The sequence below is a fragment of the Dreissena polymorpha genome, chromosome 13, assembly GCF_020536995.1.
Source record: "Dreissena polymorpha isolate Duluth1 chromosome 13, UMN_Dpol_1.0, whole genome shotgun sequence".
NCBI lineage: Eukaryota > Metazoa > Mollusca > Bivalvia > Myida > Dreissenidae > Dreissena > Dreissena polymorpha.
Window position 1 is genome coordinate 34,671,509 of NC_068367.1, and position 23,540 is coordinate 34,695,048.

Here is a 23,540-nt window from a genome sequence, read left to right on the forward strand (position 1 = left end):
TGAGCAGCACACAGCACAAAACCTGACCAGACTGCGAGTTAATCGCAGGCTGTTCTGGTTGTACATGTATATTGTTTGCACATAGCCATGTTCACTTTGCTTCTGAGTAGGAAAGGGTTAATGGCAGTGTTACACATTTGAACTTGTTTTAAAACCTGGACTTCATACATGTGCTTTAAGTGTGGTCCCAGATTAGCGCAGGCTAATCAGGATTCAGGCTTTTCGCTTTTATGGAACTTTTTGTTTTATCTGGAACATCATTTTACGCACATGCATTAAGCCCTGTTTTCCTAGATCGCGGCTCATTTTTAACTGTATTTTCAGGCCGCCAAAGTGGCACGAGATCTGCACAAACACTCCATACGCTATACAGGAAGTGTTGTTTGCCTGGGAACACGGTTCAATATCTTCAGATAACATCAAGGTAAGGCAAGATTTCATTTGTTATATGCAGCCAGATGTCATTTGTTATATGCCGCCAGAATTCTTTTATTATACGTAGCCAGATGTCATTTGTTACACGCAGCTGTATGTGATTTGTAATATGCAGCCATATGTCATTTGTTATACGCAGCCAGATTTCATTTGTTATTTGTAGCCAGATTTAATTTGTTACATTTGTATGCACAGCCTTTTTGTTGTGAGACCTTACCAGTTAGTTGATAACATGAAGGTGACACTTTTGTCAAAGCCGATGCAGCCTTTATGTGCATTTTGGTCTATGTAACGACTACATGAGCCTTGTTCTGAAAAAATTGGGCGTAATGTTTGTGCCCAAAGTGGCGTCCCAGATGAGCCTGTGTGGACTAATCTATGCCCAAAGTGGCGTCCCAGATTAGCCTGTGTGGACTAATCTATGCCCAAAGTGGCGTCCCAGATTAGTCTGTGAAGACTAATCTAGTGTCCCAGATTAGCCTGTGTGGACTAATCTATGTCCCAGATTAGCCTGTGTGGACTAATCTATGTTGGTGTCCCAGATTAGCCTGTGTAGACTAATCTATGTGGTGTCCCAGATAGCCTGTGTGGACTAATCTATGTGTCCCATATTAGCCTGTGTGGACTAATCTATGTCCCAGATTAGCCTGTGTGGACTAATCTATGTTGGTGTCCCAGATTAGCCTGTGTGGACTAATCTATGTCCCAGATTAGCCTGTGTGGACTAATCTATGTGGTGTCCCAGATAGCCTGTGTGGAAAAATCTACGTCTCAGTCCTGTTTGGACTAATCTATAGCCTGTGTGGACTAATCTATAGCCTGTGTGGACTAATCTATAGCCTGTGTGGACTAATCTATAGCCTGTGTGGACTAATCTTTAGCCTGTGTGGACTAATCTATGTCCCAGATTAGGCCTGTGTGGACTAATCTATAGCCTATGTGGACTAATCTATGTCATTTTCCACTGTTATGGAACTTTTCCTTTCAAGAAAGTCTCTTCTTAAAGAAAATCCATTCTTGGCAGAAAGTGTCGTCCCTGATGAGCCTGTGCAGATGAAACTTTACGCACTTGCATTAATTCAAGTTTTTCCAGAACGAGCGTCTTTAAATCTATGAAATTTTAATGGTAGATATGGGAACTAAACTGCACACAGTTTTACTACTCAGGGAAAGTTCTGGGATCACAAAATGTACAGGTTGCTGCGTTAAACAAAAGGACAGGGTGTAAAAAGGAGCAATTCCAGTCTTTTATCTTATACATTTAATATCCATGAAGGGAATTCTTAACCTAACACATGTATTTAAGGTTTTAAAGGATAGTATAGCCATCTAACATTGAGTATTTTGCAGAATGTGTATTAAAAGTCAACAGATTTTAATATACCATTAAAACAGACAGTGTATTCCCTGATTAGGCATGCATCAAGCCACTGTCCATACTCTTTGTCAGCCACTAGATCTGGGAAAATGGGGTTTATTGCATGTGCATAAAGTGTCGTCCCAGATCAGGAAAGACACTGTCTTCCTAAACTGGATTTTCGCTAAGAAGAGACTTCCGTATGAAATATTCCATTAAAGTGGAAAATGTGCTATCTGATTACCCTTTGTGCACTTAGCAGGCTAATCGGGAACAACACTTTACGCATATGCATTAAGCCCCATTTTCCCAGACCAAGGCTCATAAAAAATAAATCATGAAAATTATGAACATATGGCAATAAAAAATGGGCAATATTTCATAAACAAAAATATAAGCCAGCATTTTTAAATTGTTCTCAATGTCTCAGATGATATTGAACTACATCAAGACTCGCATGTTGAGTCTGCCGGTATGCATCGTGGCCTGGCTGTGCAGCTACATCAACATGCTCAGTGAGGAGGCCCGCACCAAGCCCCTGTCCATACTCCAGCAGCTGATCCAGCCCCTACAGGGGGACTCCCTACCGCAGTACTACTCTGAGAGGTTTGTGAACTTAAAGGGGCCTTTTCACAGATTTTGGCATTTTTTAACTTATTCATTAAATGCTTTATATTGATAAATGTAAACATTGGATCGTAAAAGCTCCAGTAAAAAATCAAGAATAAAATAAAAAAAAGGAAAAGAACATTGCCCGGAGCAGGTTTCGAACCAGTGACCCCTGGAGTCCTGCCAGAGTCCTGAAGTAAAAACGCTCTTACCTACTGAGCTATTCCGCCGAGTACACATACTAATCGTATTTTATACCTTATATAAGCAATCTTCGTAGTTTCACAAAATTTAACGACAAAAACAGAACTCTCCAAATTATTCAATCGTTTCGCGTTGCAACGCTTTATAATTTTTAGGTTTTAAAATCGTCAAAAGATGCATATAATGGCTATATTAGAGCATGGTAAATGTTCAGTATTACTGTTTTCTCACAAATATCATAACCAAAACGAAAATTTGCGAATCTGAAACAACTTTTTTCAATTTTGTCAATTTACCAAAGCGTGAAAAGATCCCTTTAAGCCTCTATTGATAAGGAATATTATTTAAATTGATCAGGTTGTTTTACATTTAGAACATTTTGTTACTGACTCACTACCACTGTTCTACGCTGAGACGTTGGTGTACAGAGTCATTTTGGAAAAACTGGGCTTAATGCATGTGCGTAGCGTCCTCGCAGATTAGCCTGTGCAGTCCTGTTGCATTTTTTATGCCCCCTTTCGAAGAAGAGGGGGTATATAGTTTTCGCACTGTCCGTCAGTCTGTCAGTCTGTCACACTTTTGGTGTCCGCTCTCTAATTCAAATAGTTTTCATCCAATCTTTACCAAACTTGATCAGAAATTGTATCTAGACAATATCTAGGTCAAGTTCGAATATGGGTCATGCCAGGTCAAAAACTAGGTCACGGGTCACTTAGTGCATTTCAAGATTTAAGCTTGGTGTCCGCTCTCTAATTGAAGTAGTTTTCATCGGATCTTTACCAAACTTGGTCAGAAGTTGTATCAAGACAATATCTAGGTCATGTTCGAATATGGGTCATGCCGGGTCAAAAACTAGGTCATGGGGTCACTTAGTCCATTTCAAGGATTTAGCATGGTGTCCGCTCTCTAGTTTATGTGGCTTTCTGATTTATTTTGATATTCTAAGACATTTTATGCCCCTGAAGGGAGGGCATATAGTGATCGGACTGTCCGTCACACTTTGCGTTTAGATTTCGAAAAAATGCTCATTACTTCTATGTCACTTCAGATAGCAATTTCATATTTGGCATTCATGTGTATATGAACAAGGCCTTTCCATACGCACACAAATTTTGACCCCTGTGACCTTGAACTTAGGGTCCGCGTTTAGGTTTCAAAATCTGCGTTTAGGTTTCAAAAAAAGCTCATAACTTCTACCAAGCGTTTATAGGGGGCATAAGTCATCCTATGGTGACATCTCTTGTTGTTTGTAGGAAGTCTCTTCAAAACCAAATTCCAGTTTTAAGCACAAAGTGTTGATCCTGATTAGCATGTGATTACACTGCACAGGCTAATCTAGGAAACACTACACACATGCATTAAGCCTAGTTTTTCCAAATCGAAGATCAATTTATCTTGACTATGCAAATTGTGTAGCAAATGTTGATGTCACAAAGAGCCCGAGTCTTGCCTGCACGATCATACCGGGATCTATGAGAGCGGTGTTTTGCGAAAATGGGTTTTAATGTCATAAATACTGACCTGTTATCGTATGCTTATACTTTCCAAGGGGAAATAACTCATCCGGAATTTTAACTGGGAATCCGCCACCTCAATACCGTAATACAGGCCAGGTTAAACATAGTGCAATGCAACCTAGCCAAAAATCGGTAACCAACCCTCAATATTCTTTCCGGATCAACCAGGTGTATACGTGTCTTTTACGGCTCTGAATTAAGATATTGTTTTTCACTTGGTTGATTGGGGTTTTGAATAGATAAATTGTGTTATTTATCTTTTTATTTCTCATTCGGATTAATTTGTGTGGATTTAATGGATTTTGTTTCATTTGTAAAAGGTAAGCCATGCTTGTTTTTATCGAACAATGGTTTATTTCTACCATGCTGGGTGTTTTCAGGCGCGAACGACCACGTGCAAAACGTGCTCTTCTAATACATTGCTAGAACGTGCAAAGCATGTTCTTCTAATGTGTTACGAGATCGTGCAAAGCGTGTTCTTCTATTGACAGATTGTTTATCATTTGCCATTGTGTGCAATAATGATTTTAACGTTCCGTATGACAATCTAATTGATCGTCATTTTATTTTTCATCTGTTTTGAATTAAACTTTTGTTTAATTTATGATCTACGGCAGTATTATAATAATTTTCATTATGGTCAAATAATGATTTTATGTGCCGTATGATAATCTGGTCTGTGACCAGTTTATGGTTGAATATGCTTTGCTCTTGTTTTTCATATATTCGACTACATGATGGTCGCAGAAACAAGAGTGGATAAATACCCGGTGACTTCGCAGATCATGGATGATAGTTGCAGTATCAGTCACCGGGTATCGGGCACGATCGCGACCGTACTATGCTAAGTCTCTTAGACAGTCGGTCAACATCAGACCATATGGCGACACCCGTCAGCCGGTCTTTGCCCGATGGCATTGGTCAAGGACATCGACCAATGCCGGACCATTTGGCATCCGCCATACGGTCATTATCCGGTGACAACACTGGTCATGATATGACCGGTACGTCACCGGGGACGTTGATCACGGACCATTGATCGACGTCTGACCGGCCGGTCCGGTCACCGGTCATGTCACCGGTCCGGTCCGGTCATTGATCACCGGTCCGGTCACCGGTCCGGTCCGGTCACCGGTCCGGTCCGGTCACCGGTCATGTCACCGGTCCGGTCACCGGTCCGGTCATTGATCACCGGTCCGGTCACCGGTCCGGTCCGGTCACCGGTCATGTCACCGGTCCGGTCACCGGTCATGTCACCGGTCCGGTCCGGTCACCGGTCCGGTCATTGATCACCGGTCCGGTCCGGTCACCGGTCCGGTCCGGTCACCGGTCATGTCACCGGTCCGGTCCGGTCACCGGTCATGTCACCGGTCCGGTCATGTCACCGGTCCGGTCATGTCAACGGTCGGGTCCGGTCACCGGTCCGGTCATTGATCACCGCTCCGGTCACCGGTCAACAGTCATCAGTTAGGCCTGCCACCGATAACACCAGTCACCGGTCAAGAAGAAGAACTCGGTCTTCTTCATTGAATTATTCTCCTATTCTTCGTTGAATACATCGTCTTCATCAAGGATTAGACATCGGACACGCTCTTCTTCGTCGAGCAGTTCTCATCGTCGCGGCTCTCGTAAGCGATCACGTCGTCACTCACGGAGACGTTATTCTAGAAGATCTCGGTCTCATCGCAGCCGATCCACATCTCGGCCGATCCAGATCTCGACATCGCAGGAAACGAGGACGTCGTCAACCTTCACGTAGACATCAGCGGACTGCATTGAGCACCACTGGATATTTATCGAACATACCTCTCCTTCATTGAGCAGTTCTCGGCGTTGATACGCTCGTAAGCGATCATGTCAATGCTCACGGAGACAATATTGTAGAAGACAATATTTCCTGCGTAGCCGAACAATATTTCGGCATCGAAGTTATATGGATGTCGCCACTTCTCACGTAGGCGTTAATGAACCTACTGGTCATATCGACGTTCTCCATTTTATTCCTTTAGGAATGTCATGTCTCCATTCCACGTGTGATGGTTCTGCTCATGGCATCCACACATGTTGCAGTCACCGAGCCGTAGTTGTATACGAACACTAGTTCGTTTAACATTCAGGCTTCGGGATAAGCTGTTCTTTTCTCCACTACGACTACAAGGACACTTATGCCTATTAATACTGATAATCTACCGTTGTTTTCCGGTTAACATTATCAGATGACTTCGTGGATGGTCATTCTTCTGCACCAGATATTTCCATTCTGACGCAGTTATATTATACCGGTCCCGATCACCGGACATCGGTCACCATTCATCGGTCATATCACCGATCACTGATCACCGGTCAGAATAAGTGATGTCTCATCGCCATCGGTTTGGATTTTTTTGGCATGATCTTCTTTTCCGAGCAGTGCTTGACATTGATAACAGACCATATGGATTCCACCATTTTTCGGTCTTTAACTGGTAACGTCACCGGTCATATTATGACTGGTCCGTTCACCGGGCTACAGTTACCGGTCATTGACCGGTCCGGTTCGGTCACCACTTACCAATTACCGGTATTCCACTGTGTTTTCATCGGTCAATTTTTAGTATCACGGGTATCGTCTACATTACATAGTTGTATACCCCTGGCTATGATTGTATTGAATACTATATTTTATGGATTCAACAATCTACATGACTTTTTGTGTTTTTCAATACTGATGTTCTACTGGCGACGGTTACCAAATCATGCTATATCTGTTATTTGTACTTCTATCTCAACCGGCTACATGCAGACTACTGGTCTTGCTGATAGATCGGCTGAAGTGGGCTCGGAGACTAGCATTGAGGTCGAACATTACTATTTGACCTCTATTAATTTATGTTCGAGACCCGAAGGATGAATTGTTTTAAACCGCCTTGACCTGTCGGCTACAGACTTTGCAGTCAGTGTCACGGAACAGTTGGGACACATTAATGACGCTAGCAGGATTAGCAAGACGACATTTGTATCGACTTCTGCTTTTCTATTGCTCCTACGGCAGTGCATATTTTCAAGCTACTGGAATCAACAAGAGTTCTGATACATAGGATTGCCTATCAGATTGACCGCATAGCGGCTACAGTCTTGTAGATGGCTTAGGACCTATTGAACTCAGATCTTAGATCCTAGGATCTGGAGGGACCTCATCTTAAAGTTATTCTTCTATTACACTTCGGGCCATAACAGGCCGTCTTCCTATAACTGGTCGTATTCCTTTCGGAATTCGTCCAGGTTAGAAGTCTTGAAGTAAATGGATTAATCAAGTCAGAATTTAAGACTTCCATGCATTCTACCGGCAAGCGTGGACCCGCTTAAGGTTACCCCTAGGGTTTTCACCTTTTTCTGCCATCACACCTCCGATTCCGGAGGTACCACTATCAATCATATTTCCGTACTTCGCAAATCGATGACTTCGCGACCTGTATTATCCAGGATTTTAAAGGCGCCTGTTATTGGTTCAAGAAGAGGCTATATTCTGTAGATAGGTCATAAACTTATAAGTGTTAAACACTGTCCTATTCTACCAATTTTCAAGTGTGTTTGGAGTGGGAAAGTTCGGCTTGCCGTGGTTTCTTTGCCCACCCATCCTTGACAAATGGTTCCGGTCACCGGTCGGTATTTACCGGTCCGGTCACCGGTCCTTCTGCTGAGACGTCTTTTCTTACGTCCGTTTCAGCTTTATTTTTAAGATAATTGTATTAATCTCGGGATTATTTAATGACACAGATTTCCATCTTTTTGTCATTATTTACCACTATTCAGTGGTGTCTAGACTAGAAGATTATCTTGGCAAGAATATAGTTTATTCTACCACAACCTTCCTTACATCTTATACAGATGTGAGCAGATAAGGTTATGGACGATCATATAGAACAACGTATCTTGATTATCTCAATTATGTGGTATCCTAACGAATATCACCTGCACATCTACATCTTGAAAAGCGAAAATTCTTTTTAGCTGTTTTTCATTTACAACACATTTTCACGATTCCTTTGTGATGGTTTCAACTATCACACATCGGTCGTGGTTTACTTACAGACACGGAGGTGATCATATTATCACTCCTTGTAACTGGAAATCAGGAACTTATTCGTTCTTTGCAAGAACAACAAATTTTCTCTATCGTCTTTCTCATACCAGTTCGTCTCAACGCCCTGTTGGACCTTTTGTCCTGCAGTTCTTTCTTTCGAATTATTTTTCCGTTGGGTTCAATAATGTAATTGCGCATGCGCGGCAGTGAAGTTGCAGACGAGTTGCATGGTGTACATAGTATATCAAAGAATGTTGTTTATCATCAAACGCTAGTTATTAGCGTTATGCGATCGTATATCGCAGTGTATACCGGTATGCTGAACAACGTCAACAATGCAGTTCACAGGAATCGATCCAGCAGGGTGTGCGATTGTTATACATTCGTCCATTGACATAAACTGGAATATCTTGCCTTCTTGGTGAGTTTTTGCAATAACTGAGTTTTTGCCATTATTTCATGAAATATACTTAATGAACCATGGGATTATGGTTCTACGACCTTTTAAGTCTCCTGTACAATTATTTTCAGGAAACTTCTTCACAGGTCAAATATCATATCTCACTGAGACATATTTTTACTGATCCAAACATGTGCCACTTCATGTCTGGCCATTAATAACTTTTAGTTATCTCTACAGAAGAACGTTTTTCTGTTAAAGTTTCAATCCTTGTTACTTGTGCAAGGATAATTCCATCAGAACTGTATAAAGGTTCTATGGAAATTCATTTTTTACTGGGTATTGAGAGCATAGTTATTACCTTAATCACTCTGCTAGATACATAGAGTTTTTTTCTCATCTTTTTCTTGATGATAAGAAATTTGTTCTTTTCTTCATCAAAGGATAGAGATTATGCTTTCGTATACCTTGTTTTGTGTAAGTCATCGCAACTCTGTGCTGTCTTACCTATTTTGGAACTGATCCAAACTATGGAACGTCAACACTATGTTTTTCGTTCCTTTACCTTCTTAAGCGGTTTTGACTTGTGTAACATGTTGGGATGCTTAATGAGCTCCCTATGAACCTTTTTCATCAGGCTTATTAACAGTTCCAATATATTTTAAGACGGTTTTCCTTCTTATTATGGCTTTTACCATACGGAGAAGTGAAATTCATGCTTTTTCTGTTGAATACGACCAATTCCAGTTGGATCTATTGTCGTTTTTCACTTTGTTGTGTCAGCCAGGATTCCTTGCTTAATATCAAGTCCTCTATATGGCTTCTACCTTCAAGTTTCCAAGTTTTCTTAAACTGGTAGTCATGAAGATGAGGATAAACTTCTTTGGGCAATCAGGGCTTTGAAGTTCTATCTCAGCAGTGTTAGTCAGAAGTCCATTCGAGGTTCTCAAAGACATTCTTCATTTCCCCAAAAAAGGGGGGGGGGGGGAGATGTGTCTGCGGCTTCTATTTCTCGGGGTTAGACCTCGACTAAGGAAAGTTAATCTTATCCTATCTAAGGATTCATTCCTTTTTAGGATCTGACCGCATGAATTAAGAGCTCTGTCTGTTTTGTGGGCATATATTAATCACACCCCACTTTTTGACGTGCTCTAAGCTGTTTACTGGAGGAATCCGACCACCTTGTCATCTTTTTATCTTCGTTTTCTGAAGTGCCAACAATACAATTTGTATACGTTTGGGCTTGTTGTGGTTTCACTAACGGTAGTGTCTTCTTTACGACATAGACATATTACTCTGTCCGAGAAGTCATAATTAATACCGTTTTAACGAAGATTACTTGATATCATTAGCTGATAACCCTGTTTATGGGTTCTACTGTGTTGGGAAAATATATACGAACCTTCCCACCGCAGCTGCAAAATCAGCATACGATAACAGGTCAGTATTTATGACATTAAAACAAATTTTTTTAAATAAAATTCATTTTAATTATTAAATACTTACCTGTTATCGGTAAGTCCCACCTCCCACCCCGCTATTCGATTAATATTTTTGTATATATATTGAAAGAATATTGAGGGTTGGTTACCGATTTTTGGCTAGGTTGCATTGCACTATGTTTAACCTGGCCTGTATTACGGTATTGAGGTGGCGGATTCCCAGTTAAAATTCCGGATGAGTTATTTCCCCTTGGAAAGTATAAGCATACGATAACAGGTAAGTATTTAATAATTAAAATGAATTTTATTTAAAAAAATTTGTTTTAAGCTTTATGTTCACCAGAATAGTGCCATCCATGGGGTTTGTTGTCACCTAACAATTATTAGGCTTAAGATTTAGAGTGAAGGATACTTGTTAAATTGTATTATTTCAAGAATTGCTGCAATTTTGAGTCGAACTTTGAACCACCGATAAATACATCATTCTACGTTAAGCACATTTTGTTACTGACATAATCACCAGTGGAAGTTTGCAAATACTCAAATACTGGTTTTGAGTCTGTTCTTGATTATTAACTCTAAGAACGGGTTGGTGAATACTGACCCAATTCTCTTTGTGAGACGCATTGAGGGAAAATGAGTCTTATGCCATTTGGGTTGCCTGCATTGAAGTCAAGCATGGTCCGTGGTCTCATAAGCAATAGGATTGGTCCTGAACAGACGGCATATATGGCATAATATTCATTTTGGCTTTACACGGGTCATGAATCCCTTTGTGATTTATATTAATGAGTCAAGACATGAACTGAACCATATGGCATTTTAAGTGAAAATATGTTACTGTATAGGAATGTATTTATTGTTTAAAAAATTTAAGATCAAGTCTTTTGTGCAGAAAACTATTTGGGTAACATATCCTCTTTTATGTAGTCTTCAATTCTGAGTCAAGTAAGCTTCAGATCCTATGATGTATATCTAATTGTTTAGAAAATGATTCATTTAGAGCTTATCTTATGCTGCAAATATTTGGGAAAATGATCCATTTTAGATTATTTATAATTCTGAAAATGGTCCATTTCAGATCCTAATGGATTTTGTTGATTTTTCAGATAATATGATGCCATTTTCGATCATATTTTTTTCAGCCAATTGTTTAAAAAAATATCCATCTGAGATCCTATTCTGTACAATCAATTGTTCAGAAATCCTTTTCAGATCCTATTTGATATAGCTGATTGTTCAGAAAATGGTCCATTTCAGATTATATTCAATCAATAGGTTATATAATTGTCATTCCATATCCTATTTAATGCAGCCCATTGTTCAGAAATGATCAATTTAAGATCCTATTCTATTTAATCAATTGTTAAAAACGGTCCATTTCAGATCTTATTCTATTAAATGAATTGTTCAGAAAATAATCCATGTTAGATCCTATCTAATGCAGCATTTGTTCAGAAACTGGTCCATTTCAGATCCTATCCGATTCAGCCAATTGTTCAGAAAATGATCCATTGCAGATCCTATCTGATGCAACCAATTGTTCAGAGCATGATTCATTTCAGATCCTATTCTATTATATCAATTGTTCATAAAATGTGCCATTTCAGATCTTATCTGATGCAACCAATTGTTCAGAGAATGATTTATTTTAGATCCTATTCTATTAAATCAATTGTTCAGAAAATGGGCTATTTCAGATCCTATCTAATGCAGCCAATCGTTCAGAAAATGATCCATTTCAGATCCTTTCTGATGCAACCAATGATTTAAAGAATGATTCATTTCAGATCCTATCTGATGCAACCCATTGTTCAGAAAATGACCCATTTCAGATCCTATCTAAAGCAGCCAATTGTTCAGAAAATGATTCATTTCAGATCCTATCTAATGCAGCCAATTGTTCAGAAAATGATCCATTTCAGATCCTATCTGATGCAACCAATTGTTTAGAGGATGATTCATTTCAGATCCTATCTAATGCAGCCAATTGTTCAGAAAATGATCCACGATATACTGCCCCCTGCCAGTAGGCGTCCCATCCCACAGTATGTGCCTGCAAACAGCTTGCCAGGTGATTTGTAATTCTATCCAATCTTATGAATAACCACAATCTTGCAATGAGAAGATGTACATTCATCCCATAATCTTACAAAGATTTACTTAAAATAACATAAATACTGAAAATCAACGAATATTTCGCAAAATATTTTGTAAAATAAAGTTAACCCATCAAAATTCAGTGATCCTTATAGCAAAATTTCAACGCTAGATGTGGTATGGTAACATAGATTTAATTCGATACAAAAAGCTCGTTTTTATCTTTTGTGCGGCGATATTTTCAATGTTTATTTCCCGCCAAGATATCTTAACCTTTACGAGCAAACGCGAGACTGGATATCAGCAGCTTCGGAAGAAAGACATATTCATGAGAACTACGTCCTGTTTCCGAAGCTGCCCAAAGCCAATCTTGCGTTAACTCGTAAACATTCAGATATCGTAGACAGAAATTTACATGGAATATATTGTCACAAAAAAAGACGAGCGATTTGTATCGCCCCAAATCTATGTTACCAGGCCCGATCTAGCATTGAAATTTTAACTATTGCTATGAGGAACATTGATTTTTTATGTGTTTACTCTCTTTTTCGAAATATTGTACAAAATATACGTAGATTTTTAGTGTTTTGGCTTTTGCTTTGGGTAACTATTTAAAGTTTGCTTGCAAAATGTCAGAGTGATTGGAGATTTTTCTCCCCTGAGATGTTCCGATATTGGATTTACTTCATGATCTTTTATAGTCTACATATTTTCAAGCCATGTCACATTAAATAAATATAGGATCTGGCACGAGTTGTCAATTCATACCATATTTTATTAAACGAGTTCAGGAATTTTGTTAGTACCGGTAAGCGAGCCTTTGAATTTCCTTGACGAGTTTAATAAAATATGGTATGATATGACAACGAGTGTCAGATCTTTTTTAACACATGCTTTTAAATGAGCAAATTAAATAAATATTTACGCAAACATAATGATAAATCCCGAATGTTGTTTACATTTTGTCATTTGACGTTGCAATGTCATTTCAGCAAAATAACAAAATGCGATTGGTCAATAAACGAAAAAACTAAGCCAATGAAAACGCTTAAAAGTATATTACACATGTGTAAGATAAAAATATATGTAATTGTAATATTACATGGGAAACAGGGTATGGCATGTGATAAAACAATTTAGCCTCACTCTGTGAAAACAGGGCTTACTGCATGTGTGTAAAGTGGCATTTACTGCATGTGCGTAAAGTGTCATCCCAGATTATCCTGTGACGTCTGCACAGGCTTATCAGGGAAGACACTTACAGCTTTTATGGAATTTTTCGTTGAAATGAAGTATTTTCTTAACAAGAATACACGTTACGGATGTGCATTAAGCCCAGTTTTTGCATTAAGCCCAGTTTTCCCAGAACAAGGCTCAACTGCTGTTTGTTATAGCCGATGTCATGGCTAAGACCCTGAAGGCTGTGTTCAGCAAGGGCTGGCTTGAGACGGAGAGACTTCACGCGCTGAAGGCCCTGTACAGTCTTTGTGGTGCTGACTGGTTTGTTGATCGACTTGTACGGGTAGGTAACGGCAGTGTTTTTCTGCGTTCAAATTCAGGGCACCTAATAATTCCCAATTAAAGGTTTCAAACAAAAATTATTTTTTTAAATAAATCTCAACATTTAGTTCATCTTCCATACAGCTCTTGAAGTTGATCATTAGTGTCCCCTACCGGTTTCACCGGAGGGGACTTACGGTTTGTGCTCTGTGTGTCTGACTGTCTGTCACACTTTTCTGGATCCTGCTATAACTTAAAAAGTTCTTCATATTTTTTCATGAAACTTGAAACATGGATAGATGGCAATATGGAAATTATGCAGTCATTTCATTTTGTTCCTACGTAAAAAAATCTGGTTGCTATGGCAACAAATTAAAAAAATCTGACAATGGTGGAGCTGGTAGGGGACATATATTGCTTGGCAATGGTCTTGTTAAATATAGTATTAAAACCAGTGTTGTTCTCAATTTTAAAATTTTAAAATATTTGTTAGCAAAAAAACAACACTTATTTCACAATTTAAGTCTGGACAGGCAGATATTTATGTTGGCGCAATTCACTCTTTGTCTGTGTGCATACATACATGTAATTATGTCAAATCAATTCTAGGACACAACTTGTTTGAATCTGGGACAACATTATACACACATGCATTAAGATCAGTTATAAAACGAGGCTGCAATTTTGTAGCAAATGCTGGAGAGCAATCGCATCGACGACATCACGAAGAGCCTGAGTCTAGCCTACGCAATCATGCACATGGACATGGAACACCTGGCCCTGTCCCTCCTCCTTCACACCATACCCAGCCTGCTTCTGTCAGCCGCGTCCTACACGACCCTTACTGACTCTCGAGGTTACACGCTGGCAAAGTTCTGCGTCCTTACTATCACTGCCGCACAGGCTGCCAGGTCCACACAGAAGGATGTGCGTAGAGGTAAAAATTCAAAAATATGCATACACTGGTGCCAACTTGTTCATTGCTCCTAAAAAAATGAAGGGCCCTTAAAAACTGTTGGGCTCCTTGAGTTTTCTTAGAAAAAATCCAGGGGCCCAAAACAAATTTAAGGGTCCATGGACTACATGTATTGGGCTTTTTTGTTTTTACCCGAAGTTTATGTAGACCATTACAATTAAAATATGAGTCGAACACTGGCGTATTGTGTACATTTGATAATGTAAACTTAACTTACATTGATAAGGTGTGCATCAATACATTATACATTAAGAATGTTCAGGGTTTTTTGCAGGCTCAGTCAGGTCATATATTGACTGTGTTTTTTATGTATTTATAACAAAAACATGAACCTTGGCAGTGAAAATGATGAAAAAGACCAAACAATCCTGCAAATTATGAATATTTGCTGATTGATTTATTTTCTCTCTTAGCATTGTGATCGTTTTGTAATGATTTATTTTCTCTCTTCATGTATTTTCTCCCTTTACATTGTTAGCATTGCTAAATGATTTATTTTCTCTACATATGTTGTTAGCGTTTCTAAAATGATTTATTTTCTCCCTGAAGGTCATAAGCGTGATTCATTTTATCTCTTACGATCATAAGTAATAGATTTATTTTCTCTAATGGTTTAAGCGTGATCAATATTCTCTCTAAAGACCATAAGCGTGATCCATTTTCTCTCCAAAGGTCGTAAGCGATCCCGGAATGAGTTTGACCTTGATGACGTGGATGACCTTGACGGGGTGCACATGCAGGCAAAGAGGATGAAGATGGAGCCGCAGATTACCCTGGACTCCGAGGGATTCAACTTCGGTGAGGATCTGTGTGGAACTACTGTTTCATTGCTTTACCTCTGACTGGAGGTTACATAGTATAGGTGGGGTGGTTAGTTTTAACCTTTTTTAAAAGCTCAATGGCATTGAAAGGCTCAGGCTTAATTGAACACTCTTGAGTCCATTAACTGGGAAGAACTAGTACTTGGTTTCTTTGGGAGAGATATAAAGAATATAAAGAACACTTCCAGGGTGTTGATCAAAAGAAGAGGGTGGGTGGGGATGTAATCTCTGAAAATATTTTTGTTTGTCCTTCTGTCATGAGGCACAAATTTGTCTGACTGATTCCTCAACAACTTTTAAGCCTACAACCTTCAAACGTGCATGAATTTTTTCTCATAGATCCAAGTTGTTCATGTGCAACGTGCATAATGGTATGTTAAAAATTGCTTCAGTAACTGCCCTTTTTATCGCCGCCAAAAAAACAATCGGAGGGTATATAGTAATTGGTCTCGTCCGTCTGTCCGAAACTTCGTCGGGAGCATAACTCTAAATCTACTGAAGGGATTTACTTGAAACTTAAAATATACACAGATGGCAAGCAGGAGAAGTGCAGTGACTAGGAACCATAACTCTATCTACCTTAGGTTTTGCCCTTTATTTAATTTCAAAGTAAATTTTTGTCCGAAGCATAACTCTAAATCTACTGAAGGGACTTATTTGAAACTAGAAATATAAACAGATGGCAACTAGAAGTGCAGTGAACATGAACCATAACTCTTTCGGCCGTAGTTTTTAAATTATCTTCCTTTATTTTTGTTGTTATTATTTATTTTTATTTTATACCCCAAAATTTATTTTGGGGAGAGCATATAGTCGCCGCTTCGTCTGTCTGTCCGTGTGTCCGTCCGTGCACAATTTTTGTCCGGGCTATTTCTCAGCAACTAATGACCGGAATTCAATGAAACTTTATGGGAAGCTTCACTACCAAGAGGAGATGTGCATATTATCAGCGGGTTCTGGTCGGATGATTTTTCACAGAGTTATGGCCCTTTGAAATTTTCTATAAAAATATTCTTGACCCCCCAACTACTGTGCCTTCAAGACGTTTCCTTTTATCTGAATATTTAGTGCAATATTTTGACAAAAAAACCTTTGGGGAGCATTACCCGTCTCCGACGGTTTCTTGTTTTATTTATTTTTTATTTATTTATAATTTTATTATTTTAATTTAATTTCATAGTAAATATTTTAGCTTTTCAGGTGCCATGTTTTACAAATATTATTCTACTCTCTAAAACAAATGTTGTCACACAAGCAAACACATTTCGGCGGGGATTTGGTGCTTCTGTGACAAGCTCTTGTTTAACTAAGAATTTCTTTACATTATTATTATCATTTGCTATATAACATCACATGAAGCTTCTGAAGTGACAATCTCTTGTTTGCATTATATGTGAACCAGGCTCTGAGAAAACCAGGCATAATGCATGTGCGTAAAGAGTCATCCCAGATTAGCCTGTGCAGTCTGCACAGGCTATATAAGGGACAACACTTTCTGCTTTTATAACATTTTCGTTTGAATGAAGTATCTTCTTAGCAAAAATCCAATTTAGGCAGAAAGTGTTGCCCCTGATTAGCCTGTGCAGACTGCACAGGCTAATCTAGGATGACACTTTACGCACATGCATTAAGCCCAGTTATCTCAGAACGCGACTCATATGTTTAAAGGAATTCTCTTCTAAATGAAAATCCAGTCTAGGCAGAAATTATCTTCTCTGAATAGCCTCGGGAGACTGCGCAGGCTAATCTCGGACGACACTTAATGCTGCTCATGCGTTAAGCCCTGTTTTACCATAGTGTGGCTCATTTTAGTACAGCTGTTGATTTATCTCTTTCAGATTTCCTCAATGTCAAGGATGAGAGTGATACAGCTCCAGTTATAGATTCCAAGGACCCTCTCAATAAGGCTTTACGTATGTACTACCATCTGTGAAAGGCTTTAAGTTCCCTATTACAGTAAACCCTGTCTGTTCCTTTAAACAGCAAACCTTGCAGCTCTTGCTTGTTCCCTATTCTAGTGAATATTTGTATGCCCTCGGATCGAAAGATCTAGGGTATATTATTTTTGGCCTGTCTGTCTGTCATTCATCGTGTGTGTCCCAAAACTTTAACCTTGGTTAAAGTTTGATAACTTTTGCAATATTGAAGATAGCAAATTCATATTTGGCATGCATGTGTATCTCACGGAGCTGCACATTTTGAGTGGTGAAAAGTCAAGGTCATCCTTCAAGGTCAAAGGTCAAATATCATTGTATTTTTCTTTCCTAAAACTTTAACTTTCAGTTAAAGTTTTGTCATAACTTTTTGAATATTGAAGATAGCAACTTGTTATTTGGCATGCATGTGTATCACATGGAGCTGCACATTTAGAGTGGTGAAAGGTCAAGGTCATCCTTCAAGGTCAAAAGTTAAATGTATGGCTTCAAAGCGGCGCACTAGGGGGCATTGTGTTTCGGATAAACACATCTCTTGTTTAAGTTTTTTAAAAGAGAAGAAAAAAAGCTGAAGGCTTATTGAAATGCTCTAGAGCATGTGTCCTGGGTAGAACCAGTACTTGGTGACGTTGAGGGGATATGAAGAACCCTTCCACAGTTGCTATAGAACCCGTGACATCCTTGTCGCTAGACTGACACCATATGCACTATGCCACAACAACCTTTTTTTAGATCATCATCATGCTTAGAACGTTCACTATTTTGGTGAATGACCAATAAACACAGTGATTGATTTTCATGCTGTAACTGTACCCTATTTTAGTGAACCTGTTTCCCCTATTTAAGTGGACCTGTTTTGACTGATGAATGCAGTGGTTCTCTATAATTATATGACTGTTCCCTATTTAAGTGAACCCATATCTCCTATTCCTATGAACCCATTTCTCCTATTCCATTGAACTTGTTTCTCCTATTCCTGTGAACCTATGGCTCCTATTCCAGTGAACCTGTTTCTCTTATTCTAGTGAACCTATTTCTCCTATTCCAGTGAACCTGTTTCGACTTATGAATGCTGTTGTTCATGACGGGGAGGTGAGCCAGAAGACGAGCTTCATTGTCAGTCTGGTGGATGAGGCTGTTAACTGTGGCCAGCACGCACGCTACATTCTGCAGTTCATGCCTCCAAACATGGTAAATATGGTCCAAACAGAGTAAATATGGTCCAAACATGGTGAATATGGTCCAAACATGGTAACTAGGGCCCACATGTGGTAACTAGGGTTCAAACATGGTAACTAGGGCCCAAATATGGTAAATATGGTCCAAACATGGTAACTAGGGCCCACAAGTGTTAACTAGGGCTCAAACATGGTAACTAGGGCTCAAACACATGGTAACTAGCTACAACCGTTATGTCTGGTTAAAACTTTGGTATCTTCAACTGCTGTTGCATATCATCATTACCTACCCATTTCAACCAGGGTGACTATCAAAAGCTAAAAAATAATCTCTATGATTTGAGCCGCATTCTGAGAAAACTTGGCTTTGTGCATGGTGGTAAAGAGTTGTCCCTGATGAGCCTGTGCAGTCTGCGCAAGATAGTCAAAACTATCTGCCCAGTTGGAATTTGAGTTTAAAAGACACTTCTTTAAAATAATTACATAAAAGCGGAAAGTGCTGACCTTGAATAGCCTGTTTTGACTGCACAAATCTGGGACGATACTTAAAAGAACATGCTCATGCATAAACTTAAGCCCTGTTTTCCGAGAAGGCGGATCATTTGTGTTTCAAATCCTGACAACCAAACTGTTGTGATTGTCTTTCAGTTGAGCCAAATGATGAGGTGTATGCCGGCCGCGTTTGACAACTCCAGGGTGCTGCAGATTTGTGACATCTCAAACTCGACAGGCAGAAAGATAGCTGTGAAGGCAGTATGTCAGAATGCTCGAAGAAAGTCTTACTGACGGAACGTGTGAGAGAGTTGAAGAGAGTTTAACAATTTGTTTTGCGAACAAAAAAGTAGTCCTGCTTACTTTATCACAAGATTTGGGACTTGCCCTGTGTGCAAAAAAGTAGTCCTGCTTACATTACAGAAGTACAGTGCTTTGAACTGTGCAGGAAATTGTACTTTGTGTAAACAGTAATTCTCCTTACAAACGCACAGTGCTTTGAACTGTGTATAAAATTGTAAAGTGACAATTAAGTTGTCCTACTTACAGAATAACAGTGCTTTGAACTTTGTATAAAACTGTAAAGTGACAATTAAGTTGTCCGACTTACAGAATAACAGTGCTTTGAACTGTGTAGGAAATGGTAAAGTGACAATTAAGTTGTCCGACTTACAGAATTGCAGTGCTTTGAACTGTGTAGGAAATTGTACTTCGTGCAAACAGTAATTCTTCCTACAAAAGCACAGGGCTTTCAATTGTGTGGAAAATGTGAAGTGACAATTAAGTTTTCCATCCTACGGTTATGTATCATATTTTGTAGAGAATTGCATTGTGACAATAAAGTTGTCTTACTAACTGAAGCACAGTTTTTGAGCTGTGTAGATAATGTGTTATTGTCATAAAGTAGTCTTGTGTATAGAAGCACATTGTTTCAAATTGTGTTGGAAATTGTACAGTGAAAAGAAAGTTTTCCTACATAAAACAGCACAGTGTCTTGATATGTACAGGTAAATTAAATGTGGCAATAAAATTGTCTTGCCTATGGAAAAACAGTGTTTCAAATTAAGAAGTAAATTGTACAGTGAAAATAAAGTAGTCTTACTTACAAAAGCGTGTTTTCTGCACTGTATAGGACATTGTACTGTGTGCTTAAAAGTTTATATGCTTATCAGTTAGGAAAGCACACAATTTCATGCACCATGCATTTTTTTAGTTCTACTGCCAAAGGCAGAAGAGCTTATGGGATGGCCTGGTTTCTGTCTGTCTGTCTGTCTGTGTGTGAGTTAGACTTTTCTTGTTTATCGGATAAAGTCCACAATTTTCATCCGATTCTTTTCAAAGTTGCTCAGTGTCTTTATTTTAATGAGGACTCGAACCCTATTGATTTTCAGGTCACTGGGTCAAAGGTCAAGGTCACAGTGACTCGAAATAGTAAAATGGTTTCCGGATGATAACTCAAGAATGCTTAGGCCTAGGATCATGAAACTTCATAGGTGCATTGATCATGACTGGCTGATGGCCCCTTTTTATTTATAGGTCACTAGGTCAAAGGTCAAGGTCACAGTGACTCGAAATAGTAAAATGGTTACTTTTTCTTGTTTATCTGATTAAGTCCACAGTTTTCATCCGATTCTTTTCAAACTTGTTCAGTGTATTTATATTAAAGAGGACTCAAACCCTATTGATTTTCAGGTCACTGGGTCAAAGGTCAAGGTCGCAGTGACTCGAAATAGTAAAATGGTTTCCAGATATTAACTCAAGAATGCTTAGGCCTAGGATCATGAAACTTCATAGGTACATTGATCATGACTGGCTGATGACCCCTATTGATTTTCAGGTCACTAGGTAAAAGGTCAAGGTCACAGTGACTCTGTTTATAGCAATAGAGCGATTCAGGCCCTCATGTTTAATGTTAACAACAAAATTGTCCAAACAATGTACAACAAAAGTGTAAGTTATTAAAGTAATGTTGACTATATAGTCCAGCATAAATGATTCATTTAACTGTGAACAAGAATATATCGCTCTGAATTAAACTATAATGGTCCACTGGAAAAAGCACTGTGTACTGTTTCTCGAAATAATAGGGAAAAAAGCTTTCACAGTCAGTCTGTATGTGAAAGTCCTAAAGTCTCGTACTGGTGTTTATGATTGATTAAAGGCCAATGATTATACTGCTAAAGTGTTGTTGTTGTTGTTGTTGTTTGTTTGTGGAAAAGCTGGGAGCATCCTTCAGATGGAGAATTTCATGATGAAATGAATCATAATTATATTTATAAGCAAAATAACTTATATAAATTCATTTTAAGCTCTGCTGTTTTCGGAGAAAACCCGAGGTATTGTCATAGCCAGGGTGTCGTGTCGTGTCGTGTTCGCGTCGTGCTAAAACCTTAACATTTTGTCAAGGTTTTAAACATTGGCTCTAAAATCAAAGTGCTTCCACCTACAACTTTGAAACTTCATATGTAGCTGCACCTTGATGAGTTTAACATGCCACACCCATATTTGGGTCACTAGGTCAAGGTCACTGTGACCTCTTAAAGAAAATAAAATAAAATCTGACAAGCTTTCATTTATTAAAAAATGCACTCGCAGCCGAGCGTTGGCACCCGTTATGCGGTGCTCTTGTTTAAGTGAAACATTAATCAAATTCTTTGCTACAAATACAAAATTTATAAAATTACACTAAAACTTTATTTGATGCATATAGCTGTGATTGTGGTATTAAAATGTCCTCAATTATGTCCAAATTAAGTAATATTTTTTCCAAAATAAAGCTTACATTTAGAGACATTTTAAAGTTAATAAAATACTTTTGACCAGGATAACGGGCCTGAATTTCAGCCGCAAGTAAGCCATTAAAATTCACTGTGCTCTGAAATAATGTTATTGTCCATAAGATTAACATTTGTATTTTATATATTTGAAACAAAATTAAAGTTTATCTAAAACAAAAGCTGATCATCTATTTATTGCAACTGTGAAAATATTTTGACAGGACCAGTTTTCGGGATGACATTTTTGGATTTGTTTACTGTGAACCGCAATAATTCCTGATGTTAAATGATTTGCTGTCATTGAATGCTGTACTATCGGCATGATAAGTCAATGTATAGTATTTGCCTAGTCTCTAATTTTATATAAAGGTTACAAAATACTAAATAATCGAGTCATGTACGTTTGCTGTACTCTACAAAAATCCTCATAGTTTACTTGAAGGCATGATTAACACTTTAGAGATTGCTAAATAGCTCCAAATGATGTTAGAAACAAGCAAATTGATATACCCCACAAAATATATTTTGTTTATGGATGGGTGCAAATCTCTTTATGTATGGTAGAATCCTAACAAATGAGTCATATACGATCAAAATTTGCAGCTTTTGGCCTTTGTGTGTGATCCTGACCTTGATCCTAGAGACTCAAGTCTTACCTGTGGCACCTGACCTTGACCCTAGAGACTCAAGTCTTACCTGTGGCACCTGACCTTGACCCTAGAGACTCGAGTCTTACCTGTGGCACCTGACCTTGACCCTAGAGACCCGAGTCTTACCTGTGGCACCTGACCTTGACCCTAGAGACTCAAGTCTTACCTGTGGCACCTGACCTTGACCCTAGAGACTCGAGTCTTACCTGTGGCACCTGACCTTGACCCTAGAGACTCAAGTCTTACCTGTGGCACCTGACCTTGACCCTAGAGACCCGAGTCTTACCTGTGGCACCTGACCTTGACCCTAGAGACTCGAGTCTTACCTGTGGCACCTGACCTTGACCCTAGAGACCCGAGTCTTACCTGTGGCACCTGACCTTGACCCTAGAGACCCGAGTCTTACCTGTGGCACCTGACCTTGACCCTGTACTGATTTATTTAGTAAAATGATTGTGGTACATGTCACAATGTGTATATGAGTCTCTCTATGGGTAAACAAGGCTAATTTCATGTGCATAAAATGTTAGCCAAGAAAAGCCTGTGCAGTCCAAAGAAGCTTATCAGGGAGGACACTTTCCACCTTGACTGGATTTTGTTTGGAGTAGAATTCCATTTAATGAAAAATTCCATTAAAGCGGAAATTATATTTCTAGATAAGCCTGTGGTTGCACAGGCTAATCTGGGACGACTTTTTATGCCCCCGGTAGGTTGCATATAGCAGTTGAACTGTCCGTCAGTATGTGTGTATTTCAGTCTGTCCGTCCGTCCGTCTGAAAAAAACACTTTAATGTTGGCCATAACTTTTGCATTATTGAAGATAGAAACTTGATATTTGGCATGCATGTATATCTCATAAAGCTGCATTTTGAGTGGTGGAAGTTCAAGGTCAAGGTCATCCTTCAAGGTAAAAAAAACAACAACAAAAATTTTCAAAGCGGCATTCTCATGAAGCTGCACATTTTGAGTGGTGAAAGTTCAAGGTCAAGTTCATCCTTCAAGGTCAAAGGTAAAAAAAAATAATTCAAAGCGGCGCAATAGGGGGCACTGTGTTTCTGACGAACACATCTATGGTTGCTTATGCA

The 23,540-nt window shown here is 39.0% G+C and overlaps 2 protein-coding genes across 12 annotated transcripts in view; both read left to right on the top strand.

The window, feature by feature from the left end:
• LOC127856542 (mediator of RNA polymerase II transcription subunit 24-like) overlaps positions 1–21,210 on the top strand; it is a 225,511-nt gene extending 204,301 nt beyond the window's left edge. For 4 of the 11 annotated variants that reach the window (XM_052392820.1, XM_052392819.1, XM_052392815.1 and 1 more), the window contains exons 16-24: positions 325–424; positions 2,223–2,398; positions 11,998–12,101; positions 13,522–13,649; positions 14,318–14,564; positions 15,276–15,401; positions 17,263–17,337; positions 18,407–18,549; positions 19,185–21,210. In XM_052392820.1, the coding sequence (XP_052248780.1) occupies positions 325–424; positions 2,223–2,398; positions 11,998–12,101; positions 13,522–13,649; positions 14,318–14,564; positions 15,276–15,401; positions 17,263–17,337; positions 18,407–18,549; positions 19,185–19,322 (1,237 nt within the window). In that variant the 3' untranslated portion in view covers positions 19,323–21,210. The remainder of the gene's footprint in view (positions 1–324; positions 425–2,222; positions 2,399–11,997; positions 12,102–13,521; positions 13,650–14,317; positions 14,565–15,275; positions 15,402–17,262; positions 17,338–18,406; positions 18,550–19,184) is intronic. The other 7 variants (XM_052392813.1, XM_052392816.1, XR_008038113.1 and 4 more) reach the window with 5 other exon arrangements.
• Positions 1–23,540, top strand: part of LOC127856554 (mediator of RNA polymerase II transcription subunit 24-like) — a 66,002-nt gene that overhangs the window by 9,322 nt on the left and 33,140 nt on the right. The gene's annotated exons all lie outside the window — the stretch shown is intronic.